At 35.7% G+C, this 19022-nt stretch overlaps 1 protein-coding gene across 1 annotated transcript; it reads right to left on the bottom strand.

Annotated features, from left to right (window-relative positions):
- Positions 1–619: 619 nt before the first annotated feature.
- Positions 620–17230, bottom strand: LOC106666010 (protein cueball). Its single transcript, XM_014392871.2, has 7 exons — positions 17021–17230; positions 4338–4556; positions 4101–4275; positions 3595–4039; positions 2465–2856; positions 2124–2391; positions 620–2064 (listed from the first exon to the last, which is right to left on the bottom strand). Exons 1-7 carry the CDS (start codon positions 17070–17072, stop codon positions 1957–1959), a joined length of 1659 nt encoding a protein of 552 aa, XP_014248357.1. The 5' UTR covers positions 17073–17230; the 3' UTR covers positions 620–1956.
- Positions 17231–19022: the final 1792 nt, after the last annotated feature.

Here is a 19022-nt window from a genome sequence, read left to right as displayed (position 1 = left end):
GTATATTACATGTACTTTTAGGGTTGCTGTGGCTGCCAAGGAGGCAGTTGGAGATGGAAACCTTGTTTTGGAGATAAGCAAGGTTGACCTCATTGCGGCCTTTAGAGAGAAAATATATTTACAATGGCAAAAAAACCTTGCATTCAGTTACAAACCACAAGCTTTGGGAAATTAAGTCTACCACATAGGAATGGCATTGTTTAGGTCAAAGAGTAAGGAGGAGGTTGTATTGAGTAGGCTGAGAATAGGGCACTGCTGGACCACCAAGGGTCACTTAATGAGCATGTAAAGAAATAATAACAAAACCTATTTTACTATCAAGTCGCATATATGACTTAAGAAAATTTTATTCTTTCTGAATACACTGTATAAAATACTAGGAGACAACCAAGAAAATATTGTCAAATTATACAACAAATTCAAATTATAACGTCCCGCTTCATACCCAAACTTAACTATGCACGTCTGCCAGTTTGTTGGTGGTTTGGACATACAATGGAACAAATCTCATAACTACAAATCTTGTCATCAATATTTCTCAACTAGATACAGCGTTTTAAACAATATTGACACACAATGGATAGAAACAACAGTTCAGAATAAAAAGGCAAATTGAAAATAATTGGGGTATTCTAAAAGTTTTATTTACAATTTTGATAACATAATTTGTACCAGAAAAATGGTAACATAACAAAATAAATTATCTTACACATAATACTTTTCGTTCTACTTTCTAACAGCTCAAGATAAATCCGAAACTCTTCTAAACATAAAATAATAATAAGCAGGATTTAATAAATTTTAATTTAGAGAGACTATAATTTTCTTTAAAGGATATTTTTGAAAAATTTTTTGTCTGTTTGTATTTAAGTAGCCTATTCAATATTAAGTACATACAAAGTTAAGAATTTTTTTCTCGTTTTTAAACCGGATGTGGAAGATTTCGGCGTTTCCCTCACCAAGAAAATTATTATAAAACTATTAAAACATGAATTTAGAAAAGGACATATTCAACTCAATTTAATTTCAAAAAGCGATTGATTTAAATGATTTAAAAATCCATGGATCCACTACAAATAGCAGAACTGCATATAATTTTCATATTTTTATTCAGACTTCTAGACTCTTGGCAGTCATAAAATAGCATTCAGTTTTTTTTATGCCACTCACAAATTTCAAACATTTGCAAGTCTTAAAAAAATAGAGTTAAAAAATAACAGAAACAAGTAATAAATTAAAATAAGATTATATAAAGTAAAAACTCTTTCAATGGGACCCCCCTTTTGGACACCTGTACATCTTCAAGAACTATTATCTTCTACATTTTAAAGTTAAGACCAATGAGTCGATTCTAAGCTAAATGGTAGAAACTATTTTTTTATATTTTTTTAACACTCGTTAATGAGTTGATCACAGATAAACAAAACCGACACACGTTTAATCCTAGCGACTTACTAAATAATACAAGGATATACACAAAAAAAATAAGGACAAATTTTCAATTTTAGCTGTCCTTATCCTCTTTTTCACACCCTTGCTTGCTCGATTTACAGATCTCACTAAAAAAATAATATAATTAGAAAATAATCCTTGAAGATTTAATTTTTAAAATTATAAAAAGAAAAAATTAAAACAATGCTTTTATCTATTTTACATAATTGTACAATTATTTTGTCTTTGTGAACAGTTGACGCCATCACAAGACATTATGCATGATATATATAAAATAAAAAGTTTAGATTAAAGATAAAAACATCCTCAAGAGCTACTACACAGCCTTTTTCTTTTAGAAAAATAAAACTAAATAACATAACTCTTGTCTTATGTGTATCGTAAGTACACCGTTTTTCAATTGAAATGTTGGTGCTAGAGTGTCAGGTAAAAAGGAAAAAATCACTTTCAGGAACTGGATTTGCGATGGAGCAAGCTAGCCCCTGAGCCAGTCTTGGTCCTCTGCTAGAAAAGATCCGTATTTTGGTTAAGGACCTCATTATCAAGAAGTGTTTTCTTCTCGCCCTTTTTGTCTTTGCCTTTTGGAGTGCGGAACTCGGGCTCGTAGCAAGGCTGTAATGTAAAAAAAAGTTTTAAGATGTTTCTGATATGTCTTCGTCTACTTGACTCACGATTTCGCAGATGTTCATGTTGCAGCAGTTTTCTATCGCTATTTCACAATGGTCTGCTGTTTTTGCATTCTTCCCTTGGGTTGGTTGGAACCTCCTGACCAGCTTGGGCCGCGAGCTCAGCCCATAGATCTTATACAGCATGCCAAAAAAGATGAAAATGAAGAGGCTGAGCACTCCCATCAATGACCAGCTGATGATCTGCCACTTTTTAACACTCTTCATCGAGATAAACGATGAGGGTCGGCCTGTTAGAGCCCAAGTTTCACAACTGATAAAATAAAAATAAAAATAAAATACAAATTAGAATTTCATTTTTCCAGCTTTAAAGCGTATTGACTTACGAGCAATCCTTGAATGCGAGTTGAGTTGTATCGTCGACTTCTGTACAGTAGGTGTCACAGAGGGCTGTAGAGAACTGGCACCTGTCGCCGAAATAGCCCTCGGTACAGGAACAGGTCTCCTGGCCAGTGATGACAACACACGTTCCGTTGTTCATGCACAAGCCTTCAGCACAGACCCGGATCTCGCATCTGTCCCCTTTGAGAGTCTCTGGACAGGAGCAGACCGGCCCACCATCGGAAAAGGTACAATTGCCACTTCCGAGACAATAGTTGTGGCAAACAGACACCTCACAGTAATGGCCATTATACCCAGGTACACAGTCGCAACCACCTGATTTGTTGATGTAGCCGTGGAAGCATGTCCCAAGAGACACTCTCACCCTCGATGGAATCTAATAACATTAATAATAATTTTACATTTATTAGGTTTCGTGGTCCGATTGACCAAATAAATTCTTTTCAATTAATTAATCTTTAATTAAGGTTTTGGTTGAGATAAAAATGATTGAAAAATGGCAAAAAGGAGGGAAAATTTAAAAGGTGGGGTTGAGATGGGAAGTTAGTGTCCAAGTGGATTGAAGTCACGATAGCTCAAGTGGTAGAGCAGCGGCGTATTTAGCTGAAGGTCGTGGGTTCGAATCCTGCTTGTGACACTGACTTTTTTATCTCAACCAAAACCTTAATTAAATATTAATTAATTGAAAATAATAATAAGGTTAAAACTATAATCCTTACTTTATTTATTAATATTCTGTATTTTAACTATTTCTGATCTTCCTCGTCTGCCTTTTGATCAGCCACATTTAGGTATTTCGCTATTCAATGGTTACATAGTGAACGAATTTTTAACCCTACCTAAACAACATCTCTCACCATCCGTCTAACCAACTCTGAAGATTGCGAAATGTGATAGGATAGGCAGGCAGATCAGGATGGTCAGAAACAGCGAAATGTGACAGGATGGTCAGAAACAACCAATCTACTAGCTCATACTCCATAGACTTTAAGAAAAAATATCACAGCTGCTTGCATAAAGCAAAAGTCCATTAAGTATGGATGTATGTATTTTTGTCTAATGAACTTATTTTATCTAGTAAGTAATTAATGGGATTGAGACAAACCAGCCTTACCTTCAACTGCAATTCCTTAAGATTTTTGCATTCACTTTCGTCCAATTTGTCATACTGCGATAAAGCAACAATTCCCCTTGGTTTCACCCTATGGTACATCTTTATCTTGTGAGGGACGATCAACGAGTTGGTCTTATTTGCAGACCAGACAGCGTTGTTGGCGAAGTCCGTCCAATAGATGTGATTGGGTGTCACTGCAATTGAGAAGGGCTGCTGATCCTTGTCCTTGATCACATTCTCTATTTGTGTTCCGTCTAAAGCTGCCCTTGTCACAGAAAAGTGATTGTGGAACACTTCCACCCAATAAATCATGCGTTCCTCCTGGGATATCGTAATGCTCACAGGTAAAAACAAGTCTTTGATTAGGACTAGACGTTTGCTGCCGTCAAGCAATGACCTCTCTATTGTTGATTCGGATGTGTAACAATTTGTCCAAAACAGCTGTCTAAAAATGAACTCCAATGTTAAGTAACCCATTCGAACATGTTTCATGGAAATGCATTTACCTTTGACAAGGATCAACGGCAATGCCTTTGGGAAGTTTGGATGTAAGTAAAATTTTCGGCTCGGCTTCCTCATCCTTCAATGACGCAGTCATTATTGTCTTTTCTACCCCTGTTGTCCAGAAAAGCATAGAGCTCAATGGATCATGGGCTAGGCCTTCTATCGAGCTCCCTATCTCTACAATGCAAATAAATTTGTATTGTAAACTTGCTGGTGATGGTAAATAAAAAAGGACATACTTTTTACTACAGGTTTGACATTGCTCGTCCTTCCGTCCTTGGCGACTTCGATCTGGAATATACTGGCGTTTGGTTGAGAAGAATCGCTGAAGTACAAATGGCCATAAATTGGGTCGTATGTGAGTGCGTTCATCTTGGACATGTTTTGGGCTGTTGTACTAAGCAATTGGCCTTCCCTGTTCAGCAATTCCACTTGATGTTCAGTTGCCACACCAATTTCTGTGAAACAAACAAAAAACCAAAAACAGTTAAGTGTGTAGATTTCTGACAACAGGAAGTAAAAATTGGTCAAGGTATTAACTATTCAATCCAATATATGGAAAAAGACATAGAGGGACAAGATGTTTTTTTTCTCCCCCCCCCCCGGAAGTGGCAAGATCAAGCTAGACCAGGCAGCAGATCGACCTGCGAAAAGGGCCATCAGTCGCGATTCGCGAGGTATTTAAATTTGGCGTTCGGCCAAAACGAAATTTCTGAATGCGAGCGACCACGTCTTCTTTCCTGACCCGTCCTCTATCGTTTTACCACTCTTGTATGTCAAGCAATGACAAAATAAACGGAAAAGATGTTACAGCTCAAAAGGTCAGACGACTGTTAAACGGCGGTTGCGGAAGGTCGGCAGATGATATTTTAAGATGTTGGGGTAGATATAGAGACCGTTTATTGCTGTCTAACGTAGGATTGGCTATTTTCGAATGTACCCTGGTTTCCAGCAAATACTGACTGGGGCGGCTGGGCTTTGAGGGTGGAGTGTTCCGAGAGGGTCGGCCTACGAAGCCCCCGAGCACGGCCGTTGCCCGACCAACAGTAGCAAATACCATCTGGAGCGGGTGATCTTCCGGGGAGGAGTAGGTGCAGCACGTGAATCCTCGTGGACATCCGTTACCCATAGGGGAGAGGCTTATCACCTCTCCCCCTGAATTCACCCCTGTGGAGAAGGGCATCTGAGAATGAACACCTTTAATCCGAGGTGTGTGCCAGGCGGTCACACAACCTCGGATTCGTCCCTCGAGATGGTGTCGACTCGTTCGGCGCATGAACAGCCATCTGATCTCTTCTATCCACCCAGGGAGTCATAGCCCATTTACTGTGGAACTACGGTGACAATGGGTGGTAAAGTGTGGCCAAGGCGGGGGGTACAATTGAAAAGGTGAGCCTCGTGTCCTCGGTCACTTCCCTTTCTCAATCCAGGTCCTTCAGCATACTTCCTTGAGACCTCTCCCAACCCTTGGATGCAAGGGAGATATCCAGGCACAACATAATGGTGTAGCCTTGGGAGCGAGGCAACCTCCTAAAGCACAAGTTGGATTCGTGTTGGCCTCCGAGTCGGCAGCGGACGGCGAATGCTGCATCTGAGGACACGAGAGTTAGGGTACCAGATCCTGTCTTTATTTGACTTGGATAGCTTCAGTAGGCATAGAATATCACAATAATACCGAATATCACACAGAGAATATCAAGAAAAACATTTGGTAAAAATTTAGAGTTACAGTACGTAGCGCTGTTACGTGAAAATGTTTTTATGATTAGCAGGCTGTGGCAATATTCGTGAGACAGTGGTTGGTCGTTTCAGATCATCACTTTTTTGGTATGCCAGAACCAAAATATTTGTTTTAAGAATGCGGGCTGGTAAAGAAAGTTTGTTTTTAAAAGGAGAAGAAATAAGAGGTGGTAAAGAAAGTACTAGTACTTAGGGATCTCTATGATTCCCAGTTTAAATTATAAGCATCATTTTAGAGAAAAAGCGAAAGCGGCAAAGATAGGAGGATAACTAATGCATGTTACAAAACAGTATCACAAGGATATATGAACTTCTTGTTTCAAGAAGCACGATTTGTTACGATGCTCAGATGTGGGACAGAAAGTGACCATTTGAGGACGCCTTTGCAATAAAGTGACTTCTAAGAGTAATACTCCAAATTATGTCCTTTATGTAACAGGTATAGAACCCTTGTTTTTGTACACACTTAAACATGTACGAAGATATTGATTTTGTCTGATAGCCAAAGTATCTTTTATTCTTTGAAATGCAACGAACAACCTCGAACCCAGTTTCTACAAGACATTCGTAAACTGGCTTTGATATTAAGGAAAGGAGACAGACGTATACTTCGCAAGGGTTAAAGGGTATAGTACTAACCATTTCAATGTCAGAAATAGAGCCCGGAATGAAATTGATGGTCTAGGAGAAGGTTGTAAGAATTAGTGTTGGGATCAATAATCGTCTTGGGAGGATCTTATAAAATATTTTTGAGTAAAGACGAAGCAGGCTAATTTGATTATAGGAAGATGCTTTATAGGCGGATGTGCCGGGTTTTGGCAAAATGATGATGTTTGTGTATTTCCAGAGCAAAGGGAAGTGTGTAGTACATACAGGTACGTAAGGAAGATTATGCCTTTTTTGGGGAATTGATTTAAAGGAAAATAATTCTTTTTGTTTAACTGTAAATAATTTCTGTCGAAAAACATTTCTGTTATTAAATATTTGATTTATTGATCAAACTTTTAAAAAGTTTGGTTTGTTACAAATTGCAATTACAGCAGCACTACCCACGCCTATTCATCGCGATTTCGTTAGTAAAGTAATAGTAGTTAGTATTAAAGTATTTAACCGACCCTACCTATTACAAACTATTTAACACCCTTAGTATCTCTAACCATCCTAAACTATATAGTGTTAGCAAATGTATAACTATCCATTCTTAATTAGCTATTTCTATCTTTGGCCGTCCCTATGTAGATTTAGTATTCACAATTATATCTAACACAAATGATATTTAGGGTGAAACCTTATGGATAACCATCCTTACTAATTACAAAATCCCTGACTATCGTGAATACTAGTGGGTCCATTCCATCCATCCAATTCCCATTCTTAACCAATTTCAGCCGGCCATATAAATCCTAATCCATTACCTTTCATAACCATCCCTACCGTACCAAACCCATATTATCTTTATATCTGGTGAACATTCACGGGGCGATGGATAAATTGTAAACGACTAATCTACGGGTTCATCGCCCCGCAGAGTTCAAGGGGAAAATTTGCAAAGGCAAAAGTGAATTTTTTTTTTTAATAATAAATTTTGGCTCGTTATTCTGGTGCTAAAGTTTCAGTTCATTGTTGGTGTTCTTGTCCTTCGTCAAATAGGGTTTCTTATCAGCCAGCTCACATATTTTGCTGAGACTCTCGTTTTTATTTTCTCTCTCACTCTCTCCCTCTCTATATATCTCTTTAAAATTGTCTCTTTGGTGCGTACGTGACCACAAGCACGGCCAGACGACACCGGAGTTCAAGAACGTATCAATGAAAGCAATTTAATAAACCCACAATGGCATCATTGTTGCTTATGCCGGTCTAATCTCGAGAATGTGTTTACGAGAGCTTTTAATTTTTTTCATATCTCTATCGTACCTTTCCTTCGCAAAACTGTCGTAATTATACAAGGGGGAGGAATTAAAAACAAATAAAAGATAAAACTAAAATGAAAGCCTGTAAACAGAAACGAAAAAATATAAGCAATGACACAGCAGATAAGCTGATTTTGGGTCAAACCGGTGGTCAACACTGATCATTATACACATATTTTCTAAAGTTTTTTTATTTATGAGGTATACAATAGCTCTTAAAGGGCGCAGTATAAAGTACACCCTGACTAATCACGTACATCAGTTTTTATTTTGTCAATAAAATTGACTTTCAATAATACAAATTCAGCGGGAATAAATTTTAACCAACGCCACTACTTCTTTCTCTAATTCTTAACTAACTCAAACCATCTTTACAAATCCTTATCCCGCTAACCACACCTAACTATCGTTATATAAAAATCAGCCATCACTACTGATCATAAACCATTTAGTGATAAGACATAAGCATAACGATCTCCTTCGCTACCTAATAGTCCTTCCTTCTTTTATTTTACTGAATTTCTAGTTTTACCCCAAAAAAATTACTTTAACCAATAAAAACCAACGGTAGATAAATTGTTTCCTGAGCCTAAATGTTTTTTACACAAAATAAAATTATGAATATAATATAAGCAAACAATAAAAGTGAGCGAGTTCCCACTGTATTGATTCAAAAATTATTCATCAGGCGTTTACAGGTTAAAATGTAGAAATAATAAGGTCATTTAAACCATGCAACTTTTAATTCGAAGTATAGCAAATGGGAGTTATGGCAATTTCATTGTAATGAAACTATGTTGCAACATCATTGTTTCGTAAAATGTATTTCCTGTTTCGGCCCCACCGCTCTAGGATAATTGTTTAATTGTATACATTTGATTTAAAATATATTTTAAAAAAGTTTTGTTAATGTTGTTTGCGTGTTGGTTCAACAGGATTGTTTTCTGGCACCTTCCTCGTCGCTAATTTTACGAACCCAAAATTGAATCAATTGCCATTGCCAACTCCCGAGCTCAATTGACGATCCCATTGAACAACTGAGTGATGGGCTGTAGTTTGGTCGTTTTCCTATCATCTTGGCCATCTTCAGTCATTGATTTTGTAAGTGATGTTAAACACCAGATGTGATGGTAATGAAAGGTTAGTGATGTTCGATAGTTCAGAAAGGAGTGGGTGGTTGTCAAATCGTTAGATTACTGAGACATATAGGGGTGGTTCGAGATGGTTATAGATTCATTTTTAGTGGAAGGAAGACGTTAAGCACAATAAGATCTCCTAAACTTGCATCCCATTTTAATTAGTTTAGTGGCCGTGGTCCGCCGGTATAGGGTCTCCCTTGGGTACGGCGGGGAGGTGGTGGATGGGTAAAAAAAATACATTTTTAGTGAGGGTTCAGAATTGTGAAGGTAGTTACAGATTTTTCAGGAAAAATTGTTAGTCTTAAGTTAGAGATGGTAGGGTATAGGCCTCAAGAAGAAATTTCATATAATTAAACTGTAATATTAATTTTATTTTATGAGGGTTCAATTAACAAAAAAAAAAGACATTGGCTGTAAATAAACTATTACTTTTTTTAACCATTTTTGCACTACAACTGTGGCGGATCGCATTTCAGAAAATACCTAAGACTGACCGGCAAACAGGAAAACAGGCCGGCCAGATATACTGCGGATAATCGTGTAAATTATGGGAGAGTCATAATTTGAAAGCAACAACCTTGCTCCTTACAATATCCTAGTTTTGGTTTCCCGATAGTCAGGAAGCTTGAGGAAAATATGGAGTACCCAATGGCAGTAGGTCGTAATGCTTCCTTCCGATCGGCCCAAACTCCGTCCTTCGTATTTTCGACTTCCCGGATCGCCAATTCCCTTTCTACTTTTTTCTCCCCGGAATTCCGATGACGGACCGGGAATGAAAACAGGTCAAGGTTTAGCATGGCTATGACTTTCTCGAAAGGGAAGGAATCCAGGGATGAAGGTGGTAGACCGTTTCATGTAGATTTTATCAAGAAGGGGTCTACCTACGAAGCATCCACTTACACAAATTACATTGTCTATTTGCATAAATGAGTCTTTGTACGAAAATACGATTGTACCTGGGTTAACTTGGTGATAATGGTGACAAATAGCAATATTGTTAAATAAATCTAAAGTAAAGATGCCAAAACAGTCCAGATTTGGATGCCAAAGGGCCTTGTGGAGGAAAAACCCCGATAGTCAATAATTATGTTTTAAGACGACTCAAAAAATTTATAGCCATATGTTTACAATTATTTCAAACAGGAAAACAAAAATATACTCCAAGAGGGCAAAAATTAAGGAAAATCTTAAGCCGCACTTCACAGGTCATTTCCAATTAAAACACCCACCAAAAACAAAATAACGGGCTTAAGTTAAGACGTTATGATCGACCCGATCGAAAAGAAACAGGGGCATCTAACACGTTAAAAGACAATAAGAATAAGAGAAAATGCACTTGAGTTTTGCAAGCACTTTGGTCTTTCTGATCATCATTGATTACAGATTTTAGTTGTTTGGGCATTTCGCCATCTCTAAGGATTGGATAGGGAGTTGTATCTGACGGTACAGAGTGGGTTAGGATGGGTGTACACTGGCTATCACAATAGTTGGGGTAGTATAGTAAGACCAGAGTAAGTGGATATTATTATTGGAATTAATTCCATTATATTTAGTGGTCTGATTGACGAAATTACTTCTTTCAATTAATTAATCTTTTTATGTAAGGTTTTGGGTGAAATGAAAAAGTTAAGTGTCACGAGCGAGATTCGAACCCATAAGCCGAATCGGTCGTGGGTTCGAATCCCGCTCGTGACACTTAACCTTTTCATTTCAACCAAAATCTTACATAAAAAGATTAATTAATTAGAATTAATTTTTGTATGTTCCAAATAAGATTTAAAATACGGCACTTGTGTTCCTAAGAAATAAAGAAAAAAACCCCACCGCTAACAGTACTTTAGAAATAGTAATAAAACAGATTAAAACATAAAGGAAAAAACCGATCCACAAAGACAAATAGGATCAGCTGTACGATCAGGGACGATCTGCGATTATCAAACTGCTGAAAAAATAGGAAAACAATGAAAATTAGTGGCAATTGTTTGCATAAGGAAATCCTGGGTTTGCGTTTTTTTTTAATTAATTAATTATTTACACACTAATACCGAATGATCACCGTTTTTGGAGATAAGTAAACAAACGTTTTATAAAATAAAAAAATATCTTTATTAATTAAAAATAAATTGAATTCATTTCTAGTGTTTCGTCAACCATGCTAAATACCAATCCAATTATCTTACAGCTTATATAAATAATAATACCAAGCAATTATACAACAATAGAAGGAGTTAAAAACAAAATTAACCCAGTAGATTTTTTTGAACACCAAAAATGTTTTGATATTAATATTCGGTACGGCAATCAGAACGGCGATAATACAAAAAAAGCTCATGTAATATTGACAAATAAAGTGCGATAAAGAAGATGTGTGATCAAAAAAAACCTTTTTTTCTCCCTCTCTTTTGAAGGACGTTGCTCAATTCATTACTCTTTATAGTGCTAACAACGTCAATCGACAAAATTTCTATATTTTAAGGATAGTTTTTCTAGAAACTAGGAACACTATTCTTGGCGGTTTTTTTTTCAAATCTACAAACGTCGTCCCGGCAATCGTAGTCATTCTTCAATTTTAACCGTTCAAACTGGCAAATATTTACTATTACACTAGTCGGAGTTGTGAACATTAAAAAAGATGACGTGAATGAACTGAAATAAATATTATTAATGATTAACCCATCTAATGAAAAGCAGGGAGAACATTGTAGAGAAAATAGCAATCTTGTTAAACGATAAGTTATATAAATCTAAAGTAAAGATGCCAAAACAGTCCAGAAGATTTGGATAGAACTAAGTTAAGAATAAGAAATTCTCCTGAGTAGAATATGATTTGTAGCCTTTTTATAACACAACACTCGTGTACTCAAAATGTTGAATTTTAAAATGCAAACACGTTCTTGGTTTATGACATCACTTATCTAACATGGGGGAAATTTTTTAGAAAACACAACCTTTTGAAGTAGCGACCAAAATAGACTTTAACACGATTTTTTTATTCATTCCTTTGAGATCTTATAATATTTAATTTAAATAATTATAAAATTTACGGGTTCAAGTTCACAGAGAGCGGGGTGATAACCCTATGGCTTTTGATGACTATTTTGATCGGACTATCATCTTCGTTGTTTTGGTATGTCAGAAGCGTTTCTTCTTTTCGTCATTTTCAAGGTTGGAGATGGTTAAAGACGTATAGGGATTAGAGACGGTTATGAATAAACATATTGTAATTGTTGACTACGGTGGTAACTTGTTGGGGGCTGATGGTTCAAAATACTGAGTTTTTGGTGTTTAGACACCAGATATCACGCTCGTATTGGCTAATTGCATTTAGATTAAGTTAGGATTGTATTCCAATATATTTTTAATTACCCAATGTTTAAATATAAGTATGGGTAATATACTATAAAAATATCAGGTACCACGGTATTTCGAGTTGGAGTTGGGATATTGTTAATGATAGTTACGCACCATATATCACGCTTGTTTATTTAAGGAATGGTAAACAATTGATTTATTATTTTTACAAGCAAAGATAGCGAAAATCTGAAGTGTGTCTGACAGACTAAAACGATCGAAAACGGCCAAATTACAGGCTACAAATTTGACATTGAACTTACTCTACGTCCAATACGATAAATGGTAATATCAAACCTAAACCAAAATCCTATTAAGTTTTTCCTTGTAGCCTTTAGGATAAGGTAGGATATGCAATGGCAAATTACTGGATAGTGCTTATGGTGCAAAATGCGAAACCAACTTCGAAAATTAAAACTTAGCAGTTATTTGATACTCAAAATCGAGGTACTTAATATTAAATTATTTGTATTTATTTGATTACAATGAAATTCCCTAAGTAGAATATAATTGTTAGCCTTTTTATAACAATACTACACTCGTGTACTCAAAATGTAGAATTTTAAAAGACGTTCTTGATTTATGACATCATTTCATTGGGGGGGGGGGATTTTTTTTTAGCAAAAACAACCTTTTGTATTCTGGGCTTGAAAAAAATTCAAATCCGTTCAATCGGGTTTTGCCAACGTAAGTCATAAACCTGCTGCTGGGCATTCCGTTTCAAGGCTTAAGGGAAAACGATGACGGTCGCACATTTCAATATTCAATTATTAAAATGGATCTGATTTACCGATCTTCATTATCGTTCACTTATTATGTGGACAGTCGAAAGTCACGCTACAAATAATTGGGTCTAGGTGTAAAAACACTCTAGACCTTGACATACACTGACAGACAAAAATTCCACCTAATTGATTTTTGTTTTCATTTTATCGATAAAAGAAAATTCTGCACTTATTTTGTCTCATTGTTTTACCAATATGCTATGTTTTAAATTGGGAATATCAATTAGAGGTAAACACATTTAATCCTTAATCCAAAACAGGATAAAGGATTTTTCAATGTTTTTCTTTTTACGGAATTTAGTATGTTTATTCTGTCACGTTTGAATTCTGAAGCAATAAACTGTTTTGTTTTCATCTTTGTTTTCCTAATTTCAATTTTTAAACTTAAAAATGCCACTTGGTGCTGAAGATGTTGCGCGTGGTGTAGCACTTATTGATGATGGACGTTCCATCATGTATGCGGCTATTGCCATCGGAGTTCCCTACGAAACTCTGCGAGACGTGACGCCCACGAGCTATGTGGATGAAATTTTGGAACATCTTGCGTTGCCCAAGCTCCATGAAATCAGTGACATCCTATTCTAATGCCGATAAGTCGCTCGCATAGTACAAACGTACCTTCAACAGCATAACATCAGGGTTTTAGCCTGGCCAGCCAGTTCTCCAGACTTGACGAACCCCATTGAACATTTATGGCATAACCAAGAGCACATCCATCAATTCCTGATACACTCACACTCCACAATCTTGAAAGGATTCTTCGTGAAGAATGGGCTAACCTCCAGCAAAGAGACATTTCCAGATTGGTAGAAAGTAATGCCGAGGCGTCTTCGAGATGTAATTAAGGCCAGAGGAGGAAATACGCGATATTGAAATGTTAATTAAAATTAATTAAGGTTTTTAAGTGAGATGAGTGAAGTTAATTAAAAATCTAAATCAAAATTAAAACAAATTTTATTTGTCCGTCTTTTTTTCATTTATCAAATCAAAATTAAAACAAATTTTATTTGTCCGTCTTTTTTTCATTTATCATTTTCCTTAGCAATTTACAGTTTTTTACCTTTTTAGTCAAAGACTCAATTAGTAAACGTTAAAAAACGTAAAACATTGATTACTATATAAAAATATATACAAATCCAGTTATATTACAAGTGGGTGGAATTCTTTGCCTGCTAGTGTATTACCGACAATCGGGAAACGTATCGAAGGGTTAGAAAACCAAACTGAAAAAAACTAGTTTGGTTAAAATTTTAAAACTCAACCACTAAACACAGCTGAGGTAGAGCTCAGAGAATCTTTTGACCAAAATTTAACGTCTGAAAAACAAAAAACTCGAAAGAGAATCTACTTTTTTTTATCGACACATTAAAACCAAATTTGTATATGTCGTGAATATTTCTAATAAGTTAAAAATAATAATCAAAAAAAGGTCCTAGTGATTAATAATTTTAAACTGTAGTTCGTTCGTTTTCCCATCGTCCTCACCCTCCTAGCAAAGCTGATCGGTCAGATTCGCGCTCTTCAAACAACTAAACGATTTACTGACAAAAGGTACATGTACATAAAGTACAAAGTACATCACCATCCTTAACCTCTGTGTTAACTGCACTGCTCTTTACCTAATCGAACTTCGGTACTCCGAACATTCCAGTAATTCGAACTGGAAAACAATTCAAGAAGTGAGAATTTTAAAGAAAAAGGAGAGAGAAAAAGAATGTGAATGAGGTAGAGTGCGTGAGTGAGTGAATGAGTGAGTGCAAGTGAGTGCTTTTGCCACTCAAAAGACAAAGACCTTAGACTATAAGAATTTTCGAAAAAAAAATTTTGTTCTGCTTAATGAATCCATCACCTCCCATCTCTACGAAAAAATGAAATGTTGGATCAGTTTCTATATTTATCGTGTTAGTTGCTACTTAAAAATGAGTTAAAAAGAAGAAGAAGCAGTGAAGAAAGCGTTTAATTGTTTTAAAACTATTTTCTAAAGAAAAATTGACTATATATATATATATATATGTGTGTGTGTGTGTATTTTAGTGGGTTTTACGTCATGTGTATAAAGCGTTGTGTTGAAATTGGTTGAATATGTGTATGTATTTTTTTAACACCCTCTGTAATCCGAATACTCCCCTGCAGCAATTAGTTCTGAATATCAATAGAGTACTGTATTATTATATATGTATATTACGGCCATCCATCCATCCTAAACCATGACAAACTATTTATTAATATTCTCTAATCATTCATACAAAACTTTAAAAATCCTCAACCATCCCTAATCCAATTATTGGGATACCTGGTATATACAAATCCCTTCATATAATTAAGCGTCCAAAACTGGTTAATTATTCATAGCCGTTTCTGTCCATTCATACAAATCATCATTCAAATAATCAACATCCACCTCCTTAACCACCACTTATTATCTCTTACCCTAACTAAACCAGCAGGAAAGATGCAAAAACGCATCTTACAGGTCATGACAGATTATAGTTTAGGGATGGTTAGGGGGTTTATTATAGACAGACCAGAACGATCGTAAACAACCAAAATTACTTCCTATGCTATTGAAACCTTTTTTAGAAAAATGTCTTCACCTTCAATCGTTTTGTAAAATCTTGTAGATGAATTTTAACACATTGAAAATTGACCTTGTACCAAAGAAACTGTCACACATCTACAATGTACATTTATGAAAGAGATTTTTTTAATGGTGAACTTTCAAGAAAACCACTTGGATTAGTGATAGTTAACTATTAAAAAACAATTATAAGCTTAGATACGAAAAAGGTTGCTAAGTCTGGTTAAAAATAACAACCTTATTACATATATACAATTATACATCATTTCCTAAAGTTTTTTATTTATTTAGTATTTTATGTTATGTAGTAAGTTAACCATATTGGTAAAAAATAATTTATCTATTAGTGTTTTTACTATTTTTGATATTTTAATTGTTGTTTTTATATGTTATTTATTTATTATCAAGGATTTATAAACATCTATATGTACCTGATAAAGAAATTGTTAACTAACTTAGCTCAGAAGATGTTCACAAATTAAACAAAGCTTGGTGTGAAGTTGGGAGTTTCTAAGTTTCTGTGACCTAATACCTGGTTATCACACATACAAATCTACACAAGGTCGATCCACTTGTTAACGGTAACTTACACCGAAGTTAACCAGGGAAATGTAGTATGTAATGATTTTTTTTTTTAAATGTTATCTCCCATTGAACTTGGCACATTTTACATAGTAAAGTTCTATTCTTATTTATACAAATCTCAAACGTTAAAAACTGATCATAAAAAAATTAAGATTGGCAATATTTTTTAAAAATCTGTTTTCACTATTTTATGGAGGCTTGGAAGCTTTGGCTGGAATACTCCATAAAATAGTGAGACCTTAAATAATTGAAATTTCAACTAAAACAACCAACTTTTTTTCTTAAGTGTCAATTACAGCGTCAAGTCCGCTAAGTATTGGAGTGTTGTTTGGAAACCATGGCAACCAGTACCGACCGTGGCGGTTCAGGTTCACACAGAACTCAAAAGTACCAGTGACACTTCATCACCACAAAACCTCATTATTTTATTAACTTTTTTAAAAATGAAATAGAGAAGTTTCAATTTTACAAAATTGTACTTAATAGTTTGAACAAATCCCTTATCACTTATCTCATCTCGTCTTATCAGCATGATGAAAATTAAAAGCTGGGCGGTCCAAGGCGCTCAAATTCAAAAATAAGCGGTTCTAATTGAAATTTTTGAATTTGATCTTGTACAAATTTTTAAAATTTTTATTGTGGAAATGGCCCCTGTGGCGTACGTGACTCATTCGCCGGGGGTCATGGAGGCCGAAGCGAAAACTAAAACCCTTTTTTCCAGGACGAAGTATGTCCTTTTTTCCTTCGACAACAGTCCAATAAAAATTTGCAGTCAGGAGGGAGAATTTATTTTTAATTCAAAAGCTCCACAAATTAGAAATTGTCGAGACTCACCCCAGTCGCCGTTGGCTCCCAAGAAGAACGGCACGAGGAAGAAGAGGATCATCCTTGGAAGAACGGAATCCCTTTTTGTTTCTGAGCGGAAAAGGGAGAAAACGGGGAAAAGGGGGCCGCCGGAGGTGGAAATTTGACACGGAGCAGAGAGGAACGAAAGTCGTCCGGCCGGCCTCGCGTTTAAGTACAAACTGAAACTGGCACGAGCACGACCCGAATCGGAAAAGTGACGGCCATCGATTATCGATAGCAAAACCGATAATTCACAATCGATCCAACGTTATCAACAATCGATTTTACGATTTTGACATTTACGATAACATTCTATTATCACTGTTATTTTTTGAATGATATGTAATAAAGAATAATCTGTTTTATAAGGGGTAAAAATGTTAACACTAAATATATATTTTTTAAATCTATTATTCACCCGGCCTGAAACTTCTGTTTTTTTTTGTTTTTTTTTGACGATAACAACCATTTTCATCAACTTTCTATTCCATTTGCCACTTTTTTACAAAACAACATTGCCTTACAGTAGGTTTCTGGAGGAGGACATGAAGGCATAGAAGGAAAAAGGCTGTCCAACTAGCGAAAAAAGGGCATTCCTCTCACCATGGGCCCAAAATCAATACTGGGTGAACTGAATGTTTACTCAAGAACTAAAAAATGTCTTTGGTAGTCACTGCCCTCTTAACTATCATGTAAAGACCAATTCTGGCAGGAGGAACCAGAAAACATATCTTCTGTGAATGTGAAGCTTGTGCCTTATTATGGTACTGCCACTTCAGAAAATCAGTTCAGAGGCACCAAGGAAAGTGCTTAGTCTTGTAGGAGAAAGTGCACTTTCCAAGGTATGGCTATAATTTATAGGAGTTCCACAATAGATGATCTATTTACTAATTACGGGTCCAATGACTCACTTACAAAAGGCCTGTAATTAAAACTGTGACATGCTTAATTTGGATATATTTGAATCCTCTTTTAATGAGTTCAAATGTTATCTATTTGTATGTCTTAATTTTTGATGTTGTAATATAATTGTACTGGTTATGGGGTCATCCCTTCATCATAGCTAAAACAATTAATTAATTATGTTTAGATCGACCTGCAGGGAGGGATCGGAAGGAGGTCAACCTTCGTCATCAGGTCATCATCAAGGTTGACCTTCTGATCCTCTTCGACACAATTAAAACAAATAAATAACCAACTAGGTGGTTTGTGATGGTTGGTTGATCTTTCTCCTCATCTAGGACATGTATGTGGGTTTTGAGCCAAAAAGCAAGTCAACCTCACTTGGCCTATTCTTAACCAGGTGAGGATGACCCCTCTTCTATTTCTACAAGTTAGATCCTCCGAGGGCCACCTATCGACAGTGCTTTTAAAAGCTTCTCTGCCGATCTGGCCCACTGACACTGCCGTTTTCTTTTAATTATTTTTTAAAATTAATTTCTTTAATTTTATTAATTTTTAGCATCAGAGAGCCAGAATTCTGTATGTGCTTAACCATATAACTCTCAACCATCCTGGGCATTCCTTTGTCCTTTGCTTCCTGTTCCTCATGAATTTGAGTTTTTCTGCATTATTGCTTTCTTAGTAACTACAGTTCTTTCTTCATTGTCTTAAGCATTCATCAGTCTGCATAGACCTGTCAACCAAAACTCGTCTGATAACTTGAAATGACGATGATTTGATGAAATGGCCCAGGATGATCAGACCAAACTGGGAAGTCATCATCCTACAAACAACAGGCAGAAATATGACAATTTAGAAATAGTCTATAGTAGTCAATAAAAGATTTTGTTTTATTTTAAAACTTAATTTATTTTATTGTAATGAACTACTACATACATAAAAAGACATTAGTCCTAAATAAGTGTATTCTTAAATAAGTAAATAAAAACTAATCCAATAGGCGATTTTTTAAAATTAATTTATTAATTAGTTGATATTATTAATTAATTGTTAAAAATCGTGTCGGCAAAGAACAAAAATTTGTAAT

Source organism: Cimex lectularius, unplaced genomic scaffold (assembly GCF_000648675.2).
Source record: "Cimex lectularius strain Harlan isolate CLEC.00 unplaced genomic scaffold, Clec_2.1 scaffold49, whole genome shotgun sequence".
NCBI lineage: Eukaryota > Metazoa > Arthropoda > Insecta > Hemiptera > Cimicidae > Cimex > Cimex lectularius.
This window is presented reverse-complemented; position numbering and strand designations above follow the sequence as displayed.